We start from the raw sequence: 24,774 nt of genomic DNA, 5'->3' as shown, positions 1-24,774 counted from the left end.
GATGCAAAAATATTATGGGACTTCCGACTACTAACAGACAAACATCTGCCACATAATACACCAGATATAACTGTAGTCGAGAAGAAAGAAAAACAAGTTAAAATAATAGACATAGCAATACCAGGGGATAGCAGAATAGAGGAAAAAGAAATAGAAAAAATAATAAAATACAAAGATCTACAAATTGAAATGGAAAGGGTGTGGCAGAAGAAGACCAAAATAATCCCAGTGGTCATTGGCGCCCTGGGTGCAGTTCCCAAAGACCTTGAAGAGCACCTCAACACCATAGGGGCCACAGAAATCACCACCAGCCAATTACAAAAAGCAACTTTACTGGGAAGAGCCTATTTCCTGCGACAATATCTATAATAACAGCAACAACATTGATAATAATATTCAGCCATCCCAGGTCCTTGGGAAGGACTCAATGTGTGGATAAAACAAACCAGTCAATAACTCCTGTCTGACTGTGTAAACAACAACAACAATAATAAATAATTTATTGTTATTATTATTGTGTGGTCCAGGGAGTTATCATTCAAACTGTCTTGTGTTGCTTTAAATTATGTATAGCTCCAGAACTATAATTTCTACCTTTGTCACCTTTTCCAGCTCCTTCCTTTTCCTTCAAGTGAGAGGAAAATAGTAAAGCCTCCTGCAAATTTGCCTCTTCTGTTTCTCTCTTTGCTCACCCATCCCCAGTCGGGTGTGTGTGTGTGTGTGTGTAGGCTGCTGTGTGAATGACAAGAGACCTAGTGCCCCAGCAGGGCGGTGGTACTACTGCTGCTGCTGTAAAGCGCTCCTTCTCAGGTTTGAAACTTGGTCAGTTGCCTAGGACAGGGCCTGGAAGGAGCAGTAGTCTCCCTTTCCCTGTGACTTTCTTCCTGTCTAATTTGAGTTCCTTTTAAAGGGTCCCAGACAGGAAATTGTCCTCTATGCTGGTGGCAGGAAGCATCAATTATGCTTCTAGTTATGCCCCTCTGTGTTACTGATTATACAATATTAGGATTCATTACATCCAGAGTGAGATCATATTTTTTTAGAAACAATTTATGATTGTTGGAATCAAAGATATGGCTATTTGTTTTTGAATAATACTCAGATGTGTGATACATTTTGCACAGTACAGCACTTAAAACGTTTGCAGGTACATATATTCATGTGAAAGTAAAAGGGGCAATTGCCCAAATAGCAACAATTAAGTGTGATTGATTATAGGCTGATCTCATTTACCTGCCTCTAGTCACTAGATTGGTTACATGGCATAGATTTACAGTAGAAAAGCAGAAGTCTTGTTTTGTGCCAAAGGCAAACTAAATTAAATTCATTGGCTCTTTTATTGTGAAAGACATGATGAACAGGTGTGAACCTGACAGATGCCATAGAGCAGTGACCCTCACAGATATCTTTTATGATTGGAAGAGGAAAGGATGTAATATTTCAGAAGGCTTTTGCTGATCAAGGAGGGATGAGTGACTGCGTGTGGCTTATCTCCTTTTTTCCCTTGGAGTGTATTTCAGAGATATGCCGTATCTCCACAGACCATTGATAAGTCACATGAATCTTACTGTAGCAAGTAAAATATACTTCCTGTCTTAACATTTCATGGCAGTCACATACAAAATATTGACAAGACACAGTTGGTCATTTTCATGTGCATTTGTGAGCTGTGAATTCTTAAAGAAGCATAATCACCAAAGGTGAAATAATCATCAAAGGTATATGCAAATATATATGGATCTCACATTTCTGTCTAAATAGGAAGAAAAATCATCTCTTGTTCCTGACTGAAACAGATTAGGCACTATTGTCCATAGTCCTTATCTTCTTGATTTTGAAAGCTGGCAATAAATGAAAGCTGTATCAGGATCACATTGATTCTGTCTTTGGAATGTACAGGGAAAAGGTGGATGGGAGGTGGGATTTAGAGCCAGGAAAAGTACTCAAGTAAAGGGTCAAGCACTCCCACTTCTCTCACCTTAGAAGTTGTTTCCTTCTGAAAACAATTTTCCTGTTTAAATAGGGTCATCATAGTAATGGTACATGGGTCTGTGTAATGTCTTGTTTCAGTATCAAAAGCTTAATTAAGTATTAAAAGCTAAACCGCCCTGAGCCTTTTGGAAGGGCGGTATAAAAGTTTTAATAATAAATAAATAAATAAATCAGGAAACAGTAGTGCACTGCTAGCTGAGTTCATGTTTCTAGGGTATCATATGGATAATTCAAAATAACAACTTGGGAGACAAAGGGGCTATTCTCATGCGTGGGTAAAACTGGGCTAAGGAAGCACAGCCTGTTTTTGCCAGCGCATGAGAATCACCAGGAGTCCTGCGATGGTGAACCCACCTCCGGAGCCCTTTAACCTTAACAATAAGGTTAAGAAAGCAAACTCTCCCTTAACCTCATTTTTTTCAGTCATCTGCCACCCGCGGCTGCTTGCAGCCAGGGCTGGGAGACTGCAGCGCTTCCTGCCAGTAGCAGGGGATCCCCATAATGCACTGCACACTTGTGTGGTGCATTATGGGAGTTCTGAGGGCTTCTCAGCCCCCAAACCTCGCTCATTGTTTCTATTAGGATGCTAGTTTACTCATATGAGTTTAATAGGTCATGAAAAAGACAGCAAAGAATTGCTATCAAAATAGAATTGATATTCAAAATAGAATTGATTACACAGGGCATTTCATGAGAAGTAACTGCAAGGAACTTAGTTTTACTCCAGGGCCTTATCACAGCTATCCTCACAATATGTGATGATACCAAACTCTTCCGGGTAGTGAAATCCCATACGGATTGTGAGCAGCTCCAAAAGGATCTCTCCAAACTGGGGGAGTGGGCGACAAAATGGCAAATGCGGTTCAATGTTAGCAAGTGTAAAGTGATGCACATTGGGACGAAAAACCCCAACTTCAAGTATATGCTGTTCGGATCCAAGCTGTCGGTGACGGACCAGGAGAGGGATCTTGGGGTTGTGGTGGACAGCTCGTTGAAAGTGTCGACTCAATGTGCGGCAGCTGTGAAAAAGGCAAATTCCATGCTAGGGATCATTAGAAAGGGGATTGAAAATAAAACGGCTAACAATATAATGCCCTTATACAAAACTATGGTGCGACCACACTTGGAGTACTGCGTACAATTCTGGTCACCACATCTTAAAAAGGACATTGTTGAACTGGAGAAGGTACAGAAGAGGGCAACCAAGATGATCAGGGGCCTAGAGCACCTTTCTTACGAGGCAAGACCACAACACCTGGGGCTTTTTAGTTTAGAAAAAGGACGACTGCGGGGAGACATGATAGAGGTCTATAAAATCATGCATGGTGTGGAGAAAGTGGAGAGAGAGAGATTCTTTTCCCTCTCACACAACACTAGAACCAGGGGTCACTCCATGAAATTGATTGCCAGGAGGTCTAGGACCAACAAACGGAAGTACTTTTTCACACAACGCATGATCCACTTGTGGAACTCTCTGCCACAGGATGTGGTGACAGCCAACAACCTGTATGGCTTTAAGAGGGGTTTGGATGACTTCACGGAGGAGAGGTCTATCAGTGGCTACTAGTCGGAGGGCTGTGGGCCACCTCCAGCCTCAAGGGCAGGATGCCTCTGAGTACCAGTTGCAGGGGAGTAATGGCAGGAGAGAGGGCACGCCCTCAACTCCTGTCTGTGGTTTCCAGCGGCATCTGGTGGGCCACTGTGCGAAACAGGATGCTGGACTAGATGGGCCTTGGGCCTGATCCAGCAGGGCTGATCTTATCTTATGTCCCAGAGTAAAGTTTGAGGTATCTAAGATATCCTGCCATCTTTCTGAATTTCCCCTCCCTGCTGAAAACCTATCAAGACTATACAGAAAAGAACAGCATAAAGAAACATTCCAATCCCTCATAATAGAAAACATTCCCTCTTAATGGAAAATCATGCATATCTTGTTTTCTGCTTATTCTTTTAAATTGTTTCCCTAATCCTTATGTTTGAAGATAAGTGAACACTAGCTACCTTTAACCTGTTCCATCTGATTCATGGAAACATCTTAAAAAACACTGAACTTCCGGTGAAAAAGTTATAGCATAATTTCTAGGGCTAACTGAATTATATGTGTTTGTGTGTGTGTGTGTGTGTGTGTGTGAGAGAGAGAGAGAGAGAGAGAGAGAGAGAGATATTTTCTATTTCAATATCAATAAGATTGTAGCCCAATTTTTAACTTTTACTTCACTGTAGTAGTGAATATCTTTCTCTACCAAAGTTCCACTAGCCCCAGGGGCAAATTTTGCTGAGACACACACACACACCCCCGCAACAACAACAACAACAACAACAACACTTTCTGTAAACCAAAAGTAGGTTCCTGAGTGCTGTGTGACTTTCAGGGATCTACTTCCAGGTTTTAGGGAGCTCATCTGGGGAGAGGGGGAATGCAAAAAATCACTGCTCTGCTCACAGAATGACTGCTTTGCTGTGGCATGACACTCTGCCTCTGCACCATTCACTGTCTCTTATAGTAACATGTATTAAAATACTGTAGCATTTCCTCAGGAGCAGAACTATGTGCAGAACCCAGCTTTCCCAATATCATGTTTCCCTCATAATGCGAATGCAATAAAGGGAAGAATGACTGGGTGGACAGGAGGGCTGTTGCTGTCCTGCCAGGTTGGTTTTATTCTTTTCATGTTTCTCCCTTAGATAGGCTCTGACATGGGGAGTGAGAAAATGATCCAGTGGGAAAACGATTGGTGGAGATCATTTTTAGCTGACAAATTGGCAGGTGCATGAAGCTCCAACTATTTGACAATTCTTCACTGCAAATGTTCCTCGCATTAACCATCAGAAATGAGTTTAGGAAACACAGGTTTGCTGGCATTTTATCTGATAAAAACAAACACAGAGTATTTAAAAATTGAATTTTCTCACCGTTACGTCACTTACGTTTCTGTTGCAGAGGTTATATTTATATAGATGGGTATAGATAATCTTTCCAAAAGAACAGCCAACAGGTGGTTGTTGATGACTTTCCCTGAATACATGAATGCATTGGAACCTTTTGCATTATATTCTTCAAGGTGAAATTTTATTATTACTATTGTCAAACATTGCAAATAGTCTCATGATTTATTTACAGAACCAGTCAAAAATAGGCAAAAACGACTATAGAGAACATGGCAGACTCCAGTGGCAAAATTCTAAGTAACTACTTAATCCAGCCTCAAACACATGACAGCACACTGCCTCAATTCATTCTGCATCCACTCTATCATTTTGTAGGCTATCCAGAGCATTTGCTATTCAGCACCATGCAAGTGGCCACACATTCATTCAGGGCTGTGCAAAACGCAGCCTGGAAAGATAAATGACAATCAAAACGCCAAATGCAGACAGCTTCCAAATTGCCAGTCGAGTGAGATCATTTGAATTTTTGGCTCTGCCCTTTCATCTCTGGGACAATATGTGTCGCTTTCTGGTTTAGAGTAATGCCTTTTCCCTTTTAATTAGCTAGATTTCTGATGTACATGTAGAAAGAAACAGAAAGAGCAGACAGGGCATTTCTTTAAGCGTCTCTCCTTGATACATTAAATGTGCCTTTTGTCAAGAAAAAGAGCAATTTAAATGTGCATGGGCTATTCTCAAATGACCAAGTCACATGTACTCACTTTTTATTCTTATCATAGGAAGTGGCCCTGAAGGATCATTTTGAATCTTGATACTGTTTTCTTCAGATCCCAACTTCATGGATGAAGCTGGGATCTGAAGAAAAACTTCATGGATCTTCAAGCCCCAGCTGCGATGAGCCCTGTGCCACTCTGGAGAAACAAACACAAGCTATTGTGATCAACTTTATTTACTTAAGAATTGCCTCTGAGGAAGTACATTTCAGCTCAAAACACATAAGGCAATACTGAACTAACTCACTGAAACACATCAATAAAAAGATATATTAAACAAATCCATTAAAATCTGCCAGCACCGTTGGGAGTCCCCCCCTTTCCCCCTATTTCCGATTGCTAGTGCCACGTCATTTTTCTCCCCACTCCCTCTTGGTTCTTGACAGATCTTTACTCCCATTATAAATTCCCGGGTTTGGGCCAGTGTTGCACCATATACAGACCTGCCACCATGGCGAATGATGGGAGAAGGCAGCTTGGATTTCAAGCGATCCTAGGAAAGTGGGGTTGCCATTTCAGGGCACATGTCCACATGGACGGGCGGGATAGCAGGGCCACATTTTGATATGGGGCAGGCACCAAGACAGGGAGAGCAGTTGCCGGGGTACCTGTCCCCACAGCTTTCCTGTATAGAGCACCTGGCTCAATATAAAGCACCAGCCTCTTCTTCCACTTCCCTCTTAAGAACATAAGAACAGCCCTGCTGGATCAGGCTCAAGGCCCATCTAGTCCAGCATCCTGTTTCGCACAGTGGCCCAACAGATGCCGCTGGAAGCCACAGGCAGGAGTTGAGGGTGTGCCCTCTCTCCTGCCATTGCTCCCCTGCAACTGGTACTCAGAGGCACACCCTTGAGGCTGGAGGTGGCCCACAGCCCTCTGACTAGTAGCCATTGATAGACCTCTCCTCCATGAAGTCATCCAAACCCCTCTTAAAGCCATCCAGGTTGTTGGCCGTTAACACATCCTGTGGCAGAGAGTTCCACAAGTGGATCACGCGTTGTGTGAAAAAGTACTTCCGTTTGTTGGTCCTAGACCTCCTGGCAATCAATTTCATGGAGTGACCCCTGGTTCTAGTGTTGTGTGAGAGGGAAAAGAATCTCTTTCTCTCCACTTTCTCCACACCATGCATGATTTTATAGACCTCTATCATGTCTCCCCGCAGTCGTCTTTTTTCTAAACTAAAAAGCCCCAGGTGTTGTAGTCTTGCCTCTTAAGAAAGGTGCTCTAGGCCCCTGATCATCTTGGTTGCCCTCTTCTGTACCTTCTCCAGTTCAACAATGTCCTTTTTAAGATGTGGTGACCAGAATTGTATGCAGTACTCCAAGTGTGGTCGCACCATAGTTTTGTATAAGGGCATTATAATGTTAGCCGTTTTATTTTCAATCCCCTTCCTAATGATCCCTAGCATGGAATTGGCCTTTTTAACAGCTGCCGCACATTGAATAGACACTTTCAATGAGCTGTCAACCACAACCCCAAGATCCCTTTCCTGGTCCGTCACCGACAGCTCAGATCCCATCAGCATATACTTGAAGTTGGGGTTTTTCGTCCCAATGTGCATCACTTTACACTTGCTAACATTGAACCGCATTTGCCATTTTGTCGCCCAGTCCCCCAGTTTGGAGAGATCCTTTGGAGCTGCTCACAATCCATATGGGATTTCACTAAAATCTTCTTTCCTTTTCTTCCTTTATTCATTGGATGAATATGGGTGTGGGGCTGGGTAAGAGACTAATATATAATGATAATTGGAAATTGAACATTTACTCGAGAAAAAATGTTCAATGAAAAACTCATAAAAAGAATAATGCATTATCTTATATCTGATAATGGAACTGCTCCCGGGGAATTGGTGGGCACCCCAAGCTACATTTTAGGCATGTGTGGGGAAATTAGCTAGCTTGAAATGGAGTAGTCCCACCTTCAGAATAAATTTGTTCAAAGCTTCAGTCCCAGAAAGAATTGAATGGGAAGTTCAAAATAAAATGAGGTTCATTGAAGGGTTTTGGGGGTACAGGAAGAGAAAATAATGGTCAAAAGACTATATTACAGCTTACAAAGAGGCAATTTGGCTTGAGTTTCCAAATTAGGTTCACTCAAGGCTGGTGAGAGAAAAATGGACAGATTTGATTTTTAGGGGAAATGAGGAAAAAGAGAAGTAGAGTTTTGAGAATTGGGGTTATATACTACATTGCTCCTTCCCAGAAGAATTATATGAACCCTTGCAGCTCAGTCATTACCGAGAGGCTTCTCTCCTCCAAGGAAGGCAGGAAGGCGGGAGCAGGAACCTAGGAACCAGGCAGAGGTTCGGGAACCAGGGATAATCCAAAAATGGACCAGAATCTTGCAGCCTGGAGTGCTGCACAGACTGGGTTAGGAAAAGGGCTGGTCTGGAGGTGAAAAGTGAAGCAGGAGCGAGAGTCAAGGCAGGACAAAATGGAGGTGCCTGTACCAAGATGTAGGAAAAAGATGGTGGATCTGAGGAAGAACCAGCTGGTGAATCTGAAGTCAGGACACGAGTGACCCAGGAGACACAGGAGACATAGAAAACACAGTGTCTTGATCTCTTATAGGAAAATTCTTGCCCGAGGGCATTATCTGATCACACCTTGCAAAGGCAGACAATAGGGACAAAAAAACAGGATACAACATTGTTCTATTCAAAGTGAAGAGTGGACTTCTTCTTGGACAAAGGCTAGGGAAGGTCTGAAAGATCCGTGTAGGAAGAGGTGAAATGGATGCTTCAAAGATTATCTCTTGTGTCTTTTAGAATATCTGGGAGTGGTTAAAATGTAAACAAGCTAGCATCCTTCACCTTGAGCCCAGGCGCGTAACAATGATAGGGCAAGGGGAGACAGTTGTCTGGGGGCCCCACTGCCTGGAGGGGCACCCCAGAGACACCTCATGTGACTCCCCATTGCCCCCTGCCCAGCCCCATAGCCTCTCAGCCACTTGCCCTCTTCGCCGTCTCTCCTGCTTGTTCTGCTGGCCCGCAATCGAAGCAGCAGGCAAGCTGCCAAGAGCTCCTTTTCTCCCGCCTCTCAGCTGATCGGCGGGTGGGCGGGGCTTCCAGGGAGGCCTCCGTGTAGGCCGCAGTGAAGCCTGAACTCGAGTAGGGCCCAAGCCAGCCAGGAAGGAGGAGGCAGCCAGAGTGTTCTCTGCAGCAGAAGACCCCCTGCTGCACTGCTTAACCCAGACCAGCATTTGCCAGGTAGAGTGTGAACTCCTTTTTGTGGTTACCTTTCCCGCCCCCCCCCCCCATATATAGGCATCTGCTTGCCATAGGGCTTGGATATGGGGGTGGGGGAGGAGGGACCGAGAAGTCTCTGAATATTTATTTTGAAACAGCTTGGAAAATTTGCTGACTTAAAAAAAACTATCTAAAAAGTCCTATAAGTGGCTTGTTTCATGGCAGAAAATTGCAAAAACTTCTGGAACAGTATTTTATTAATTTTATTCATTCATTCATTCATTCATTCATAAATGCACTTATGTTCAAGTTGTTTTGCAACCCAGAAGGTCTGAGTGAGAACTGTGAAGCATGTGTGGTGCTTTTATTTTATTTTTCTTGTGTGTGAACTGCTCCCCAATAACTTGCAGGGACTTCAGGGTCAATCTGGCCAACATGTGAATGCAGCACCTCCATTCCAGAGGAGATGTGTCTTAAAGGGCTTTAAAAGCCTCCTGTGAAAAACCTCCTGCAATCAAACTTGACTGAATTTGTTCAGAATTCTGAGAAAACAAACATAGGTTCACCCTGCATGGTTGAAAGTCTCCTTTGCTAATCTGCAGCGAGGGGCCCATTTTAATAATTCATCTTTCTAGTGTGTTCTAGGCATTAAAAGTAATACAAATGTATAGTACTCAATGTATATCACTATATATTGTGACGTGTGCGTGTGTGTATTCAGTGAAATGTATTTGCAGGCAGCATACGTATTTTGGAATATCAGACTTAAATCCTTGGGGGCCTGGGGTGTGCGGAGGCCCTGGACTTTGGGGGGGGGGCATTTTAAAATCTTGTCTCTGGGCCCACTCCAACCTTGCTACGCCCCTGCTTGAGCCAGCTATTAACATACTTCTTGAGGAGGTGCTATCTTGTCCTGATCCACTGTGCCAACATAGGAAAAATACTTGGCTGATTCTTTAAAGAATAACTCTTGATTAAATCAAGTCTACTCCATCTTCCCACCTGTGAGTAATGAGTGGGATTGGTGTTCTTGTGCTGTCCTGGGCTTTTGAACCTTACTTAAGAGTTCTTTCAACTAGTGCCAAAGTGCCATGCCCTTTGAGTTAGTTACAGGCGAAACAAAATGGAGATCTCACGGTCCCATAAGATCCAGGGTGCAAACAGTGGTAACTACAGGCTTGTAGTTCCAAATGTAGAGGGGTGTTCCTTGGGGGAGCCCCCAAGCAGGCTTCCTTTGTAACATATCCTGTGTTCTTTTTGTATTAAAAATTACAGATGGATTTGAACTATATTGTTTGTTAACTGACATTTAAAGAGACACTAGAGGAGAGATGAGTCCTACTTCTCTGAACAATCCTTGGATTAGCCCAGGACAATGCATGAAAAGTCCTCCATTGGACAGAATGGTTCATGAGACCCCATGGTCATGGGACCTCATAGAGCTAGGAAAAGACATGGACCACAGCAACATAAGACATTTATATGGTTGCAGACTGCAAGCTGTTTTACTGTGTAATTTTTGTGTTATCTTTAAAGGAAGCATCTCTGAGATATGTAGAAGCTGGACTGTTTATTTCAGACAAAACAAGATAAGGTTCTTATTAATGTGCTACCTACAAGTTATGGTTTTCTTTTTAAAGGCCACAAAATGTCATTGAGGGTTTGTATTAAATACATAATTGTGGGTGCAGATTAAGTAGCCTATTTTTTGTGACTTATTTTCATTATTTTTGAAGTCATAGTTCTTAATTATTACCAAGTCAGTGATAAGATCTTTGAATCAAAGAATAATGATGGTTTAAGATAATGATAATGAATGAATATTTTTGGATCAGAATGCATGCAGAATCCACTGTCCAGAAAATTTTTCTCTTTTCTTCTTTTTAAAATTAAAAGTTTGGAAAATAAGTTAATCATTCTCTTGTCTTATAAATTATTCACTTTCTCTGCAATTCACAAAGCTTTTTTTAAAAAATAAATTTGCTAATTAAAATTTCCCCTTGTCTTCTTGTTTTTCCCAGCTCTCGTAAATGTGAAACTTTGGGCTATTGATCGGCAATGTTTTCAAACAATAATGATGAGGACTGGCCTCATCAAGCATACAGAGTATATGGAATTTTTAAAAAGGTATGGCACTTCTTATTTTTTGAAGCTAACACTAAAATTGCTGCTCTCACTTCTCGTTTTTTTTTTCCTTTTAAAAAATTTTGTGTGTGTGAATACAGCATAATGAGCACTCATTTCTACTCATCACTTTTAATTTTCTCTCTTACCCACATGAAAAGCATTAAGAAAATAAAATGATAACTGAAGTTTGTAGTCTCATTACTATTCTTATATTTGGAATTGTTCATCTGCATGGTTGTTTGTGCAAAAATAACACAACTTTATGACTGTATAAAAATAAAGTAAACATATAAAGTGAATTTATTAGTCAGTCAAAGATCTCTCATTTAAGAATATATATATTAAAGAAAGAGAATAACAATGTCTTAGAAAAATAGTACAGTATATAGCCTAATTTGCAATGTACATTTTTGCATATGTTGCAAATAGAGGCAAATTACTTCTTGTAAGTGAAACAAATTTCAAATTCAACCATCTGCAAAATATGGGTCAAATGACCCAGAGAAGAGATGAAAATCCTTTAAACTAGAATTTAAGTTGTCCATATTTATTCAAGTATTTCTGCCTTCATAAAGCTTCATAGACTGTCAAAATGTGGGGATACATAATCTTACAATAATTACGTTGGTTAAAATATATTTGATTAATATATTAAAATATATTAAAAATAATAATCTGGAGGGGTCTCACAATAAAATATATATATATATAAGGTCCTCATTCAGGTTGGAAAGCATACCACAGAAGGCTACTGGGAGGTTATTGATAATCATGTTGTCTGAACAACAATTCCCATTAGCAGTTAGTCTTATTCCTGTTGAATTTCTTTCACTCCAGTGATAGGATTGTCACTGTGGATTAAACTTGCAGAAATATGGAAGAGAATAGGTCTTGTAAATGAAATACCAAGTAAATAACACTGAATCCATTCCCAACTTGAATGTTTTGGTTAATTTGGAATTGTGAAAATGGAGACAGCTAACAATAAATATACTTTAAAATCATTGGGGATTTAGGCATTCTTAAGTCTGTGTTTGAGAAATATTCTGAGAGAAATAATCGGAGAGAAAAGAAAGCATTCCCAGACTAGATTGTGGAGTGCCATTATTTTTCTCTTCTTTTTTTGTTGCTGATTGATTTAGTTGATTTGCCTCAGCTATCCAGAACTATATTATAGTGAGTTGTATTGCTTGAATTATCCAAAGCTATGCTTGTTTCATATGTGTTGGATTTATGAGTAGATGGGGGAAAGGACTGATGAACATGCCCCTTTGCATTGTGGTAGGACTTGATGACTGTCCTAATTTCAACACTTCTGCCCCCTTGCCCCCTGCTAATGTTGGATCTTTTTAAAGATTCATTTATATCTTCTGACCTTCCCCAGGATATATCTCTAAAGACATAGTGCTGCTTATGATGGACTTGAAGTAAGGCGTGACTGGAACATTCTAGCCCATCTTTGACCTGTAATTAAAATTTTACTTGGTAATGTTTAAATATATAGTTGACTATTGCATCCATAAAAGGTAAAACAAAGACTCCCCTCCTCCCAATTGTCACATAGCTACCTATGTCGTAGTCCGTGTGAGCTGCAAAGTAGCTCATTGCTACAAAATACCCTGGTAGCATAGTGGACCCTAAGAACTTCAGTGTATATATAGTGTGAAACAAGTGTATAGAAATTCAAAATAGTCAAAAATGTAAGAATCATTACTCTATTACAATTTATTTAAAAAGACATAAGCACTGTTGAATTTTTTCAGTAGTAATGTGGACTCAGCATTTCAGGTGATTTGAGAGGATCTGTGCAAAATGTTCTTCATATTTTTCCATCCCTGTCTAAACCCCTCACTCTTGGTAAGCATTGTCACTACAACAGCCTTATCACAGCATGCTGTCTTGCACCATTTCAACCTAAAACACTATAACAGAGAGTGACAAAGGCTTGTGACTGGAGTGCAAATATTGTTCAGCTTGATGGAAAGCCAACAGGGGACCTTAACACTGGGACATGGACTTTGGTCCAGCCAGGCATGTTGCTGAAATTCACAGATCTGTTCTACTAGACTGAACCACAAAGCACACAGCAAAATGACAAATGATTCAGTGAAACGTGAAAATATCAAGCTGTGAAAACTGAAGAAAGTTTGACCATACATTTGTAGTTGGATTATTAATGTCACTCCGATATGGTTCTGAACTCCTGATCCTAGATCCAGGAATTCAGATCATTTGATTTTTCCTTGAGTGCTGTTTTCAAGGCTTCTAAAAGCCATAATTTGGGTGGAAGTTTTGATAACAGTTATTCAGGAGTCTTTGGTGCTGCGCACATGGTCAAGCAGGGTTCAACTTTCCTTCCCCCAGACGACATTTTGCAACCCCTGTGGCACACAAACCATGTAACCACACACACGCAGGTCATGAGGGCCTCCCATGGGCCACATGCCCAACACAGTGCACTGCAAGCAGCTTGCACTGATGCATGATCCCGGAGCTGGGGTTAAGGGCACATGTGTGCCCTTAACCTCAGCTATGAGCCAGGCTGCGGCACTAGGTTTGACGCTGCAGCACCGCTGGTATCTGCGCAAATCCTGGTGGTTCTCACAGGCAGCCAAGCCCAGGCTTGGCTGCTTAAACCTGGGCTTGGCTGCTCGTGATAATAGCCTCTTTGTCTACTTATTAGTGCAACAGCCTTTTTCAGGATTTACAGAATGGATAGCAATTAGGCCATGGATTACCTATTTTTCATTGAAATAGTAAGCTTGTGCCTGGGCAGTCACTGCTGTCAGATGTGGCTATGGCCACCAATTTACATTGTTTTAAAAAAGGGGTTAGACAGATTCATGGAGGCTGTGGCTATCAGTGGCTACTGGCCTGGATAGCTGTATATTTCCATCAGGTTCAGAGGGATCATGCCCCTAAACACCAGGTACTGGAGAACACTAATGGGAGGGGGCAGTTGCCCTCTTTTCCCTGCAGGTGAGCTTTCCAGATGCATCTGGTGGGCCATTGCATGAAGCAGGATGCTGGACTAGATGGGCCTTTGGCCTGATCCAGCAGAGCTTTTCTTATCTTTGGATAAGATCGTATCATCTTATCTAGGTTGGAGCAGAGCTGCAATTATGGGAGGGAAATGCAGAGGAGCATTTAATGAAATGAAAGGGAAAGAGGTTGTGGCTCCATGGAAGAGCACGTGCTTTACTTGAAGAAGATCCTAGAATCAGTTGTGGTATTTTCAGGCCAAGCTAGCAAAGGCTTCTATCCGAAGCCCTCAAAAATCACTGCCAGTCAGCTTTGGCAGTACTGTAGGCTACTGAGCTGGCTGGACCAGTATATACAGTATAAGTCTGAAACAGTATAAATCAGTAGTACATGAGGTTTGCTTTGAGTTTCGTGAGAAAGGTGAGGTATAAACTTATGTTCATATGCAATCAACAGACTTGATGCTTTTAATGGGTTCTTTGCAGACAAAATCTCTTGTATTCAGGCTGACTTAGACTCCACTGTTTCTGCAGCATCTTTTAAGGTGGTGTCCAGCAATCACTCTTGCAGTATTAGATTGGATCAGTTTCATTCTGTGATGCCTGATGACATGGACAAGCTGCTTGGGGCGGGGTGGCCTACCACTCGTTCTCTGGATTCTTGCCCAACTTGGCTGCTTCTATCTAGCAGGGAAATTGTTGGAGATGGCCTAGTTAATATCATTAACTCATCGCTGAGGGAGGGTAGGATGCCTCCTTGTTTGAAGGAGGCAATGATTAGACCACTTCTTAAGAAGCCTTCCCTAGATCCCTCAGTGATGGAACAGGTTTGCAGCTTGGAAGTGCTCTTGGGTCCAGGCCTCACCCTTGTATCTCAGGTGGAGGCTATGGCCAGGAGTGCTTTCTATCAACTTCAGTTGATTTGACAGCTGCTTCCATTCCTTGAAGAGAACAATTTCAAAACAGTGCATCAACTGGTAACCTCCAGGCTCGACTATTGCAATGTGCTCTACAAAGGGGCTACTTTTGTCTGTAGTTTGGAAACTTCAGTTAGTTCAAAATGCAGCAGCCAGGCAGGTCTCTGGGGTAACCTGGAGAGACCATATTATGCCTATTTTAAAACAGTTGCACTGGCTGCCAATATGTTTCCAGGCAAAATACCAAGTGATGGTTATTTCTTTTAAAGCTCTGAATGGCTTGGGTCTGGACTTCTTCTTCAACAAGCAATCCCCATCTCTCGTTGAAGTTATCTGGAGAAGTCCATCTCCAATTACCACTGGTACGTCTGGTGGCGACTCGGAACTGGGCCTTTTCTGTAGCTGCTCCTGGCCTATAGAATGCACTCCTGGCAGATTTGCTTAGTATTCTTACAGCAAAGGGGACATAACTCAGTGTCTCAGTAGTACCTGCTATGCATTCAGATGGTCCTGCATTCCATCCCTGTCATTTCTAGGTCAGGCAGGGAAAGACCCCAGTCCCAGATCCTGGAGCCTTTCTGCCTGTCAGTGTACACAATACTGAGCTTGCCAGGGTCAGACTCATTATATGGCAGCTTCCTGTGTTATCTTAAGTGTGTATAATGGAAATCCTTAATTTCATATTTAAGAGAGTGTCGTCTTCTTCATGAACCCCGCCAACTATTAAGATCATCAGGGGAGGTCCAGTTGCAGTTGCCACCACCTCACTTGGTAGTGACCCCAAACAGGGCCTTCTCTAGGGTTGCAGCAAGACTCTAGAACACACTCCCAAGTGAAATCAGAATCCCCAATCTCCGGTGGTTTTTTCAGTGACTTTGAAAACACACCTGTTTTATCAGGCTTTTAAAGTTTATAATGTTTCAAGGTTTTAAAGTTTTATTTATGGTACTTTTAATCTGTTTATATTATTTTTAGGTTTTGGTTGTTTGATTGGAATGTAAACCACCCTGAGATTTTATATCAGGCAGTATATAATAAATGAGCCCCTAAGCAGTTAAAAAGGAAGAAAGGGAAGTTTAACTGAAAACTAAAGAAGGATTATAAAGAAGAAAGGAATTGAAGGGTATGATTTAGAAAAATTGAAAGAAGGAAGAAATAAAGTACTTTTTGTACTCTACTGAAGGCAGCAAAACGTCTTAGGCTGGCACTGAATAAGACATAGGTCTACCCTGCAGTCACTGATGACTTAAGAATAAAAGTTGCACAAGTTCTGCAAGAGGATGGATATTCTTGAGTAGGTTAGTTCAGGTCCTTTTACAATATTTTGATACAAACAGACTCATGGTTCTCAGTAGAAATAACTTGCAAAAGTATCCATTCACCAGCCTAGCAGCAACTTCTGGTGCTATAATCAAAAGCAAACTGACCTTGGATACAAGTATATCAAAATATCTTAAACTTGAGCACATGTAGAGTGCTTCATCTTCGCATTAAATGTGCAGTAGAATGTACAGTGGACAAAGATTTACATGGAAGCCTGGGATTCAATATATGTTGCTGGGACTGTCATATTATAAGGCAAATGTATTGGACGGTACAACCCATTATTCAGAACTGAACTAAGAAAAAGACAAAATTCTCGCTAAGAAAGGAGGATATAGTTATTGATGGAGTTCTATAGGCATTTGAATGTCCCTGTAATGTTCTTCATTGCAAAGCAGCTTCTATCATCGCTAAGTGTGGCTCCTTAACTAACGACAGGTGTGGAGCAAGACTGGTGGTGGCCCGTGTTTGGCTGCCGACGCCACATCCCCCTGGCCCTGACCCCCTCATCTGACATCAGACGCAGGGGGCCACCCCCACATCTGGCATCAGACGTGGGGCATGGTCTCCCTCCCAAATGGGGCCGCGAGGCCCCGTTTTGAAGGGAGATCGGCCCATGCTGCATTGGGCAGCGCGGGCCGGAATGACTCTCCCTGCCTTTAAAGACAGGGAAAGCCGTTCTGACCACGCTGCCAATGCAGCTCAGGCCGATCTCCCTCCCAAACGGGGCTTCCTTTAAAGGCAGGGAGAGTCGCTCCAGCCCGTGTTGCCAATGCAGCACGGGCCAATTTCATTTCCGAATGGGGCCACACAGCCCCGTTTGGGAGTGGAATAACGGCCCCCACGTCTGATGTCAGATGCGGGGGCGTGTGAGGGCCGCGAGGCACAGCCCCCAGTTGGTGGCAGCCCGGGTTCTTTGAACCCATTTGCCCAATGGTGGCTCTGCCCTGACTAACTATTTATGAGGCTTTTGTGAAGCTTCAGCCAAAACTGAATACTACACATAGCCCTTTGGCACTGTGTGGAGGCAGCCATTCCCACTGTGCACTTTCCCCATCACTGGTGAGACTCTTTTAAGGGAAAACAGAGACATCTGGTGGCCCAGAGCCTTTGGATGGGGTGGTTTATAAATGTAATAAATAAACAATAATAATCTCAAGTCCCAGCCAGAGTTCCCTCTAAGAGGGATTTACAAATATTGTTGACTACAGCTCCCACAATTCCCAGCCTTAGGCCATTGCAGTTAGAGATTATGGGAGCTGTAGTCAGCAGCTTATGGGAATTCCTGTTACAGGGAACACTGGTCCCAGCATCATCTTAGAAGGTTGGAACTCTGGAAAGTGTAGTCCTTCCTAGCAGTTCCCCTAAAGCTCTATAGGGAAAGTGCTTCCCATTGCTCCATGTGCACCTTCCAAGATGGCACTAGAGCTTGACAGGACTTTGTTTCTCTTAAATGAGTCCCCTGCAATGTTGGGAAAAGCACTAGGGATGTGCGGACCGTTCCGGTGGTCTGGTGGTCCAGCAGTTCATTCTGGGGGTTCGGGGTCAAACTGAACCACCCCCTCAGTTCCATCGGATTTTTTTTTTTTAATTAAGTGAATGTAAACTACCTTTAGCACCTTCGGGGGGGGGGGGGCTTGCTGAGGTCCGCAATTTTATATTTTTACATTTAAGTGAATGTAAACTACCTTTAGCCCCTTCGGGGGGCTTGCTGAGGCCATGTGGGGGGTCCGCGTGGGTTCCCTCTCCCCCCGCCGGCAGTCCTTATCACCACCGCGGCCTGGGAATTCGTCATTTTCGGCCTTTTCGGGCCTCCGTATGAGCGCGCAGCCGTCATTTTGACGTCCGCCGCGCATGCGCCAATGCCCTCTGCGAGGTCGTGGTGATAAGAACAGCCGGCGGTGGGGAGAGGGAACCCACGCAGACCCGCCGCAAGACCCCTCAGCAAGCCCCGCGAACGGGCTAAAGGTAGTTTACATTCACTTAATTTTTTTAAAAAAAATCACGGACAGGGGGGTTCAATGCAGGGCCGGACCAAACTGGCCCGGTTAGGTTCGAGGCCGGTCTGGCCTGGAACCGAACCAGGCCAGCCGGTTCCATGCACACCCCTAAAAAGCACAGGACTGCCCAGAAGTCAGAGCAGTGGGAAATGGCTCTAGCATTTTACGCTTGCTTGTCAGATGACCCATGGCTGAAAAGTAGTCAAGATCACTGCTGCGGTGTTTATGATGGACCCATTCCTTGATCTGATACCAGAAGTCTCTGAGGCAGTTCTCTCACACAGCTAAGACTGGAAGGAAGCCAAGCCCAGCCTTGGCTGCTCGTAAGAACATTGGCAAACCTACCAGAGGCCCACCCGTTAACCAAAGGTAAGGCTGTTAGTGTGCCCTTAACCCCAGGCTAAATTATCGTGTGTTGGTGCTGCATGGCTCCAACACAGGAGCAGGCTCCTGGCCAGTGCAGGCGGGGGAGATACTCATAATGCACCACACACTCATGCGGTGTATTATGGGATTTATGGGGGCTGGGATGACGCATCCCAGCCCCTGATCCTCCATGCTCCCAAGGAAAGCCAGTGATACAATCTGCATGGCCAGCAAGGACTAACAGATTGTCTGCGGGGAAGGTAAGTTTGAGCAGCCTTCCCCATTGCCCACCTGGTAGCCCTCTCACATCATTATGTGAAAGGGCTCTCTAAGTAATTGCAGGCAAGTCTATTCCAGGTCATACTAGAGTAGTGGAAGAAAGTACACTTTTGGAGAAAAAACCAGGACATGGGTTGGCTGTATGCATGTATAGAACCAAGTACATGAAAAGTGTCACCAGTTCGTGTAGACCCTTGAAATCTTTAAATTTGGTGACTGTAATGTCTGGGGCTTCTCATAATTAAATACATTCAGCAACTTCTAGAACCCCAGTCCAGAGAGGAATGGCTAAGGTTGCTGATTATCCTGAAGAAAAGAAAACTAAGATGAGATATGAGATAGCCATCTTCAAATAGCTGAAGGGCTGTCACCTAAAAGATGAAGCAGACTTGCTCTCTGTTGTTCTTCAGGGCAAAACTGGAAACAATGCATTGAAATCTCAAGACAGCAGTTTAGGCTAAACTGTAGGAAGAATCCAGCCACTCACTGCAGTACTTCTGCTGCACAGCCTGTTTGTCTTGGCCCCTTGAGTGGAGCACAAGGCACAGAAGGCAACTCCTTGGCTCCTTGGCATGGGGAGCGGGGATCTTGGGAGGCTGTTTAAGGAAGCGACCCCTCCCACCCATCCCTTGGGTACAGTGTGGGTTTATGATGGTCGCCATCTAGGGCTGGGCAGGAATTTTGGGGTTATCACCTGATTGGCCTTTGGTGTGTGCCTTTTTTCGCCTGCTTCATACTGTACACTTAGCTAGTTTAGATCTCCAGTCACAATGGCAGGCACACTGCGGAGTTCAACAATAGTTTATAGCTCATGTCGCACCTTAAGCACACTCTAGCCTGCCTAAGTATAACCTACATGACAGGCTCTGTGGCTTTGTGGGGGCAGGTTGAGGCTTTGGACAGATGCCTGACGTTAAGGTCGGCTAAGACGTTCAGCCTCAGCCATAGGGCCATGGGGCTGCCTGGAGCCAAGGTGTGTCACCCATGGCATTTTAGGTGGGCTTGTGCCTCTGGTGGCATGCCTATAGTTATGGCACTGGAGCACCATTCCCTTATGCTTATTATTTTAATAAAGTTGCATAAGAACAGCCCTGCTGGATCAGGCACAAGGCCCATCTAGTCCAGCATCCTGTTTCACACGGTGGCCCGCCAGATGCCTCTGGGGAGCCCACAGGCAAGAGATATGTGCATGCGCTCTCTCCTGATGTTGCTCCCTTGCAACTGGTATTGAGAAGCATAATGCCTCTGAGGCTGGAGATGGCCCACAGCCACCAGACTATCTATCTATCTATCTATCTATCTATCTATCTATCTGTCTGTCTGTCTGTCTGTCTGTCTGTCTGTCTGTCTGTCTATCTATCTATCTATCTATCTATCTATCTATCTATCTATCTATCTATCTATCTATCTATCTACCTATCTATCTAACATATTTTTATACTGCCCAAAACTTACGTCTCTGGGCGGTTCACAAAAAAATAAAAACAAAATTAAAACATTAGTTAAAAATAAAAACAAGAAAGTATCAGTTAAAAGCCTGGGTGAACAGATGCGTCTTTAAATACTTTTTTAAAATTGCCAGAGATGATAAGGCTCTTATTTCACTAGGGAGCGCATTCCAAAGCTTCAGGGCAGCAATGGAGAAGACCCGTTCCTAAGCAGCCACCAGACGAGCTGGTGGCAAATGCAGACGGACCTCTCCTGATGATCTCAATGGGCGGTAGACTAGTAGCCATTGATAGACCTGTCCACCATTAATCTGTATAAGCCCCTTTTAAAGCTGTCCAGGCTGGTGGCCATCACCACATCCCATGGCAAGGAATACCATAGATTAATTATGTGTTGTATGAAAAAGCACTTCCTCTTGTTGATCCTAAATTTCCCAACCTTCAGTTTCATGGGGGAACCCCTGGTTCTAGTGTTGTGGGGGGGGGGGAATTCTCTCTTTATACACCTCAATCATGTCTTCCCTTAGTCGCCTCTTTTCCAAGGTAAAGACATCCACATGCTGTAGCCTAGCTTCATAAGGAAGGTTCTCCAGGCCCCTGATAATTTCGGTTGTTCTCTTCTGCACCTTTTCCAGTTCTACAATATCCTTCTTAAGATACAGTGTATGCAGTACTCCAGATTCATCCACACCATAGATTTGTATAAGGGCATTATAATATCAGCACTTTTATTTTCAGTCCCCTTCCTAATGATTCCTTGCATGAAATTAGCCTTTTTCACAGCTGCCACACACTGAGACAACACTTTCAATGAGCTGTCCAACATGACCCCAAGATCTCTCTCCTGGTCAGTTCATCTCAGATCCCATCAGCGTATATGTGAAGTTGGTGTTTTTTGCCCCAATGTGCATCACTTTACACTTGCTTACATTGAACTGCCATTTTGTCGCCCACTCCCCATTTGGAGAGATCTTTTTGGAGCTCCTCACAATCCATTGTGAATCTCACTACCCTAAATAGTTCAGTGTAATCTGCAAATTTGGCCACTTTGCTGGTCACCCCAACTTCTAGATCATTTATGAACAAGTTAAAGAACACTGGTCCCAGTACCAATCCCTGGGGAACCCCACTTCCTACTTCTCTCCATTGTGAAAACTGTCCATTTATTCCTACTCTCTGCCAGGTCTCATGATCAGTGAGACTCGGTTTCTGCAGCAGAGTGGGGAGAGCGGGCTAAGCCCGCTCTCCCCGCACACGAGCAAGTGGAAGCCATGGGTGGCCAGATCGGCCGCCCACACGATTGCCGGCTCCGTGACGGAGCTGGTGGGGACTGGGGGGAGCTCCAGCATGCCCTGAGCGAGCACGCGGGGCATGCTGGCGAGACCCCAGGAGCCAGGAGGTGGCTTTTCACCTCCCCTCCTGGGGTCTCCTTGTGAGTAGCCGTGGCAAGGAGCCACGCCACGGCTACCCATGATTTAAAAAACCAAGTTTGCGGAGTGCTCGCTAGCCTGATTTTGGCTGATTGTGACAATAGCCCCTCTGTTTCCTGTCCTTCAACCAGTTACCAATCCAAACATGAACCTCTCCCCTTATTCCATGACTGTTAAGTTTTCTGAAGAGCCTTTGGAGAACTTTATCAAAAGCTTTTTGGAAGTTCAAGGATACTATGTCAACCGGATCACCTTTATCCACATGCCTGTTGACACTCTCAAAGAACTCCAAAAGGTTAGTGAGGCAAGACTTACCCTTGCAGAAGCCATGCTGGTTCTCCTTCAACACCTGTGCTTAACAATTTTGTCCTTAAGTATGCTTTCCATCAATTTACCCGGCACCGAAGTTAAGCTGACTGGCCTGTAATTTCCCAGATCCCTCCTGGATCCTTGCTTTAAAATTGGAGTCGCATAGGCTGCTTTCCAGTCCTCTGGTACAGAGCCTGACTGTAGGGACAAGTTACATATTTTTGCTAGGAGATCAGCAATTTCACATTTGAGTTCCTTCAGAACTCTTGGGTGAGTGCCATCTGGCCCTGGTGATTTGTTAATTTTTAGTTTTTCAAGACAGTTTAGGACATCGTCCTTTGTCACCTCAAATTGGCCCAGTTCCTCAGCCGCTAAACCTGAAAAGCTCAGTTCTGGAGAGGGTATATGGTCAGTATCCTCCACCATGAAGACAAATGCAAAGAACCCATTCAGCTTCTCTACAATCTCCTTATCCTGCTTAATAATCCCTTTCACACCCTCATCATCCAAGGGTCCAACCACCTCCCTGGCAGGTTTTCTATTTCTGATATATTTAAAGAAAATGTTGTTATTCCCCTTGACACTTCTAGCTATATGCTCCTCAAACTCTCTCTTTTCCTCCCTTATTGTCTCCTTGCACTTCTTTTGCCAGAGTTTATGTTCTTTCCTGTTCTCTTCATTTGGGCAGGATTTCCATTTTCTGAAGGAAGTCTTCTTCCCTTTTATAGCTTCCCTGACTCTACTTGTTAGCATGCTGGCATCCTCCTGAACATGGTGGTACCTTTTCTCCTTCTTGGTATACAATCCAGCTGTGCTTCTAGTCCAGTGGTTTTAAATAAGTTCCATGCTTTCTGGAGTGATTTGACCCTCCTGACTTTCCCTTTCAACTTCCTTCTTACCAGTCCCCTCATTTTTGAGAAGTTTCCTCTTCTGAAGTCCAATGCATCTGTGTTGGACTTCCTTGAGAATTCTCCACTTACATATATGCTGAATTGGATCACACTATGCTCACTGCTACCCAGTGGTTCTGCTACTCTGACATCTCGCACCAGGTCCTGGGAACCACTTAGAATTAAATCCAAACTTGCCATACCTCTGGTTGGTTCTGCAACTAACTGTTCTAAGGCACAATCATTTCACACATCTAGAAATTTGGACTCTCTAACATTACCTCAATGTGAATTTACCCAGTCTATATGTGGGTAGTTGAGGTCACCCATTATTACTGCCCTCTCTCTCTTTGATGCTTCTCTTATTTGTTTCTTCAAATTCAGGTCACTCTCAGTGCTTTGATCCGGAGGGCGATAGCACATCCTAGTAACACATTTCCTTTCAGTCATCGTAATGTTACCCATAATTGTGGCCCTTTACTACCATAATTGTGTGTCTCGTGTCTTCATTGGTCCAGGTGCAATTTCCTAGAACACCCTACCTCTACCAGTCGTGGGCTTTCCTTTGCTAGAGGTTTCCACTCAGATGCTGGACAACCATCTCTCAGGGATGCTGTAAAAGATTCTTGCACTGAGCAGGGGGGTTGGACTCGAAGGCCAGTAAGGTGTCTGCCAACATTAAATTCTAATATTCTTGATTCTTATCTCCTTATTTTGTCTGGCCAATGCTTGAAAAAATGGAGGGGGGAATGAAATGACTGAGTACACTGATTAAGTTATTATCTTGCCTTTGTGTTGTGCAATCAACCACTGATAATTACTTTTGTTGAGCTTGGTTTCCATCCCTCACTAAAAGAGAAAAGATGGTCTGTGTGGAATTAAAGCTCATTGTTTAGAAAAGATCTCCAGACACTGTTTCCAGTGTTTCCAGGTTGTACAATCCAAAATGTTTCATAAAAGAGAAAGTGTCTTCTATGTAAATGTCATGCAAGATAACTTAATGAAAAGTTTTCACTGCAATCTGCAAAACAAACAAAAATAGCAGCCTTTGCATACCTTTGTATTTCTGTAACACATCAATTTCCCTCTGCCTTCCTTCAATCCTGCAAAGTTCCTGTTGCAAAATCAAAGGTATTCTGCAGCTCTTCAGTCAAAGAAATTAACCAAGGAATCTACTCAATGTTTGGCTTGTTTGACTAAGATCACCCTGGCCAATGCATAACAACCCTGTTAAATAACCTCGAGTTTTTATATATATTTATGTAATGTAATAACTATCCTACTATATTAATAGTAAATAAAATTAGATAATATACAAACAAAAGCCAATATACATTTGCACCCTGATTTACTAGACACATTTGGGGCATTTATACTTTTCTTAATTTTGAAATATAGGCATATTAATAAAGTCTTTGTTACCAATGATTATGAGGCCGTTTTCACGAGCAGCCTAGCCTCATATGGAGTGCCAGCATCTGAGCTGATTCTGGTGCTCCCAACCAGCCTAACCCTGTTCCCAAGCCCGGCTCTTAGCTAAGGTTAAGAGAGCAAGCACTCCCTTTACCTGGTTGCAGGGATTGTGTATCTCCTCGGCTCCACAGCACTGATGAGATACAGAGACAGGCACTTAGAGTGCCCATCTAATGGGGGAATCCCTCAAGGCACTGAACTCATAGCGTGGTGCCTTGTGGGATATGCAGAGGATGGAGAAATGAGTCCTGGTGTCTGTTGATCTGCACTGCCAGGAGCAGCACAGATAGTGATGCACGCTGCTGCTGACAGCGTGGGTTGTGTAGGTGTGCAGCTTGCATGCCAAAGTAACAAAAGTTGATCATCTGGGGGAAGGTAAATATAACT

The 24,774-nt window shown here is 43.4% G+C and overlaps 1 protein-coding gene across 2 annotated transcripts in view; it reads left to right on the top strand.

Annotated features, from left to right (window-relative positions):
* Positions 1-24,774, top strand: part of PRKG1 (protein kinase cGMP-dependent 1) — a 1,007,212-nt gene that overhangs the window by 582,817 nt on the left and 399,621 nt on the right. For both annotated transcript variants that reach the window (XM_053305274.1, XM_053305273.1), the window contains exon 4: positions 10,866-10,971. In XM_053305274.1, coding sequence (XP_053161249.1) covers positions 10,866-10,971 — 106 coding nt within the window. The remainder of the gene's footprint in view (positions 1-10,865; positions 10,972-24,774) is intronic.

This window comes from Hemicordylus capensis, chromosome 3 (assembly GCF_027244095.1).
Source record: "Hemicordylus capensis ecotype Gifberg chromosome 3, rHemCap1.1.pri, whole genome shotgun sequence".
NCBI lineage: Eukaryota > Metazoa > Chordata > Lepidosauria > Squamata > Cordylidae > Hemicordylus > Hemicordylus capensis.
The sequence above is the reverse complement of the archived record's forward strand: the minus strand, read 5'-3'. Positions and strand labels throughout refer to the sequence as shown.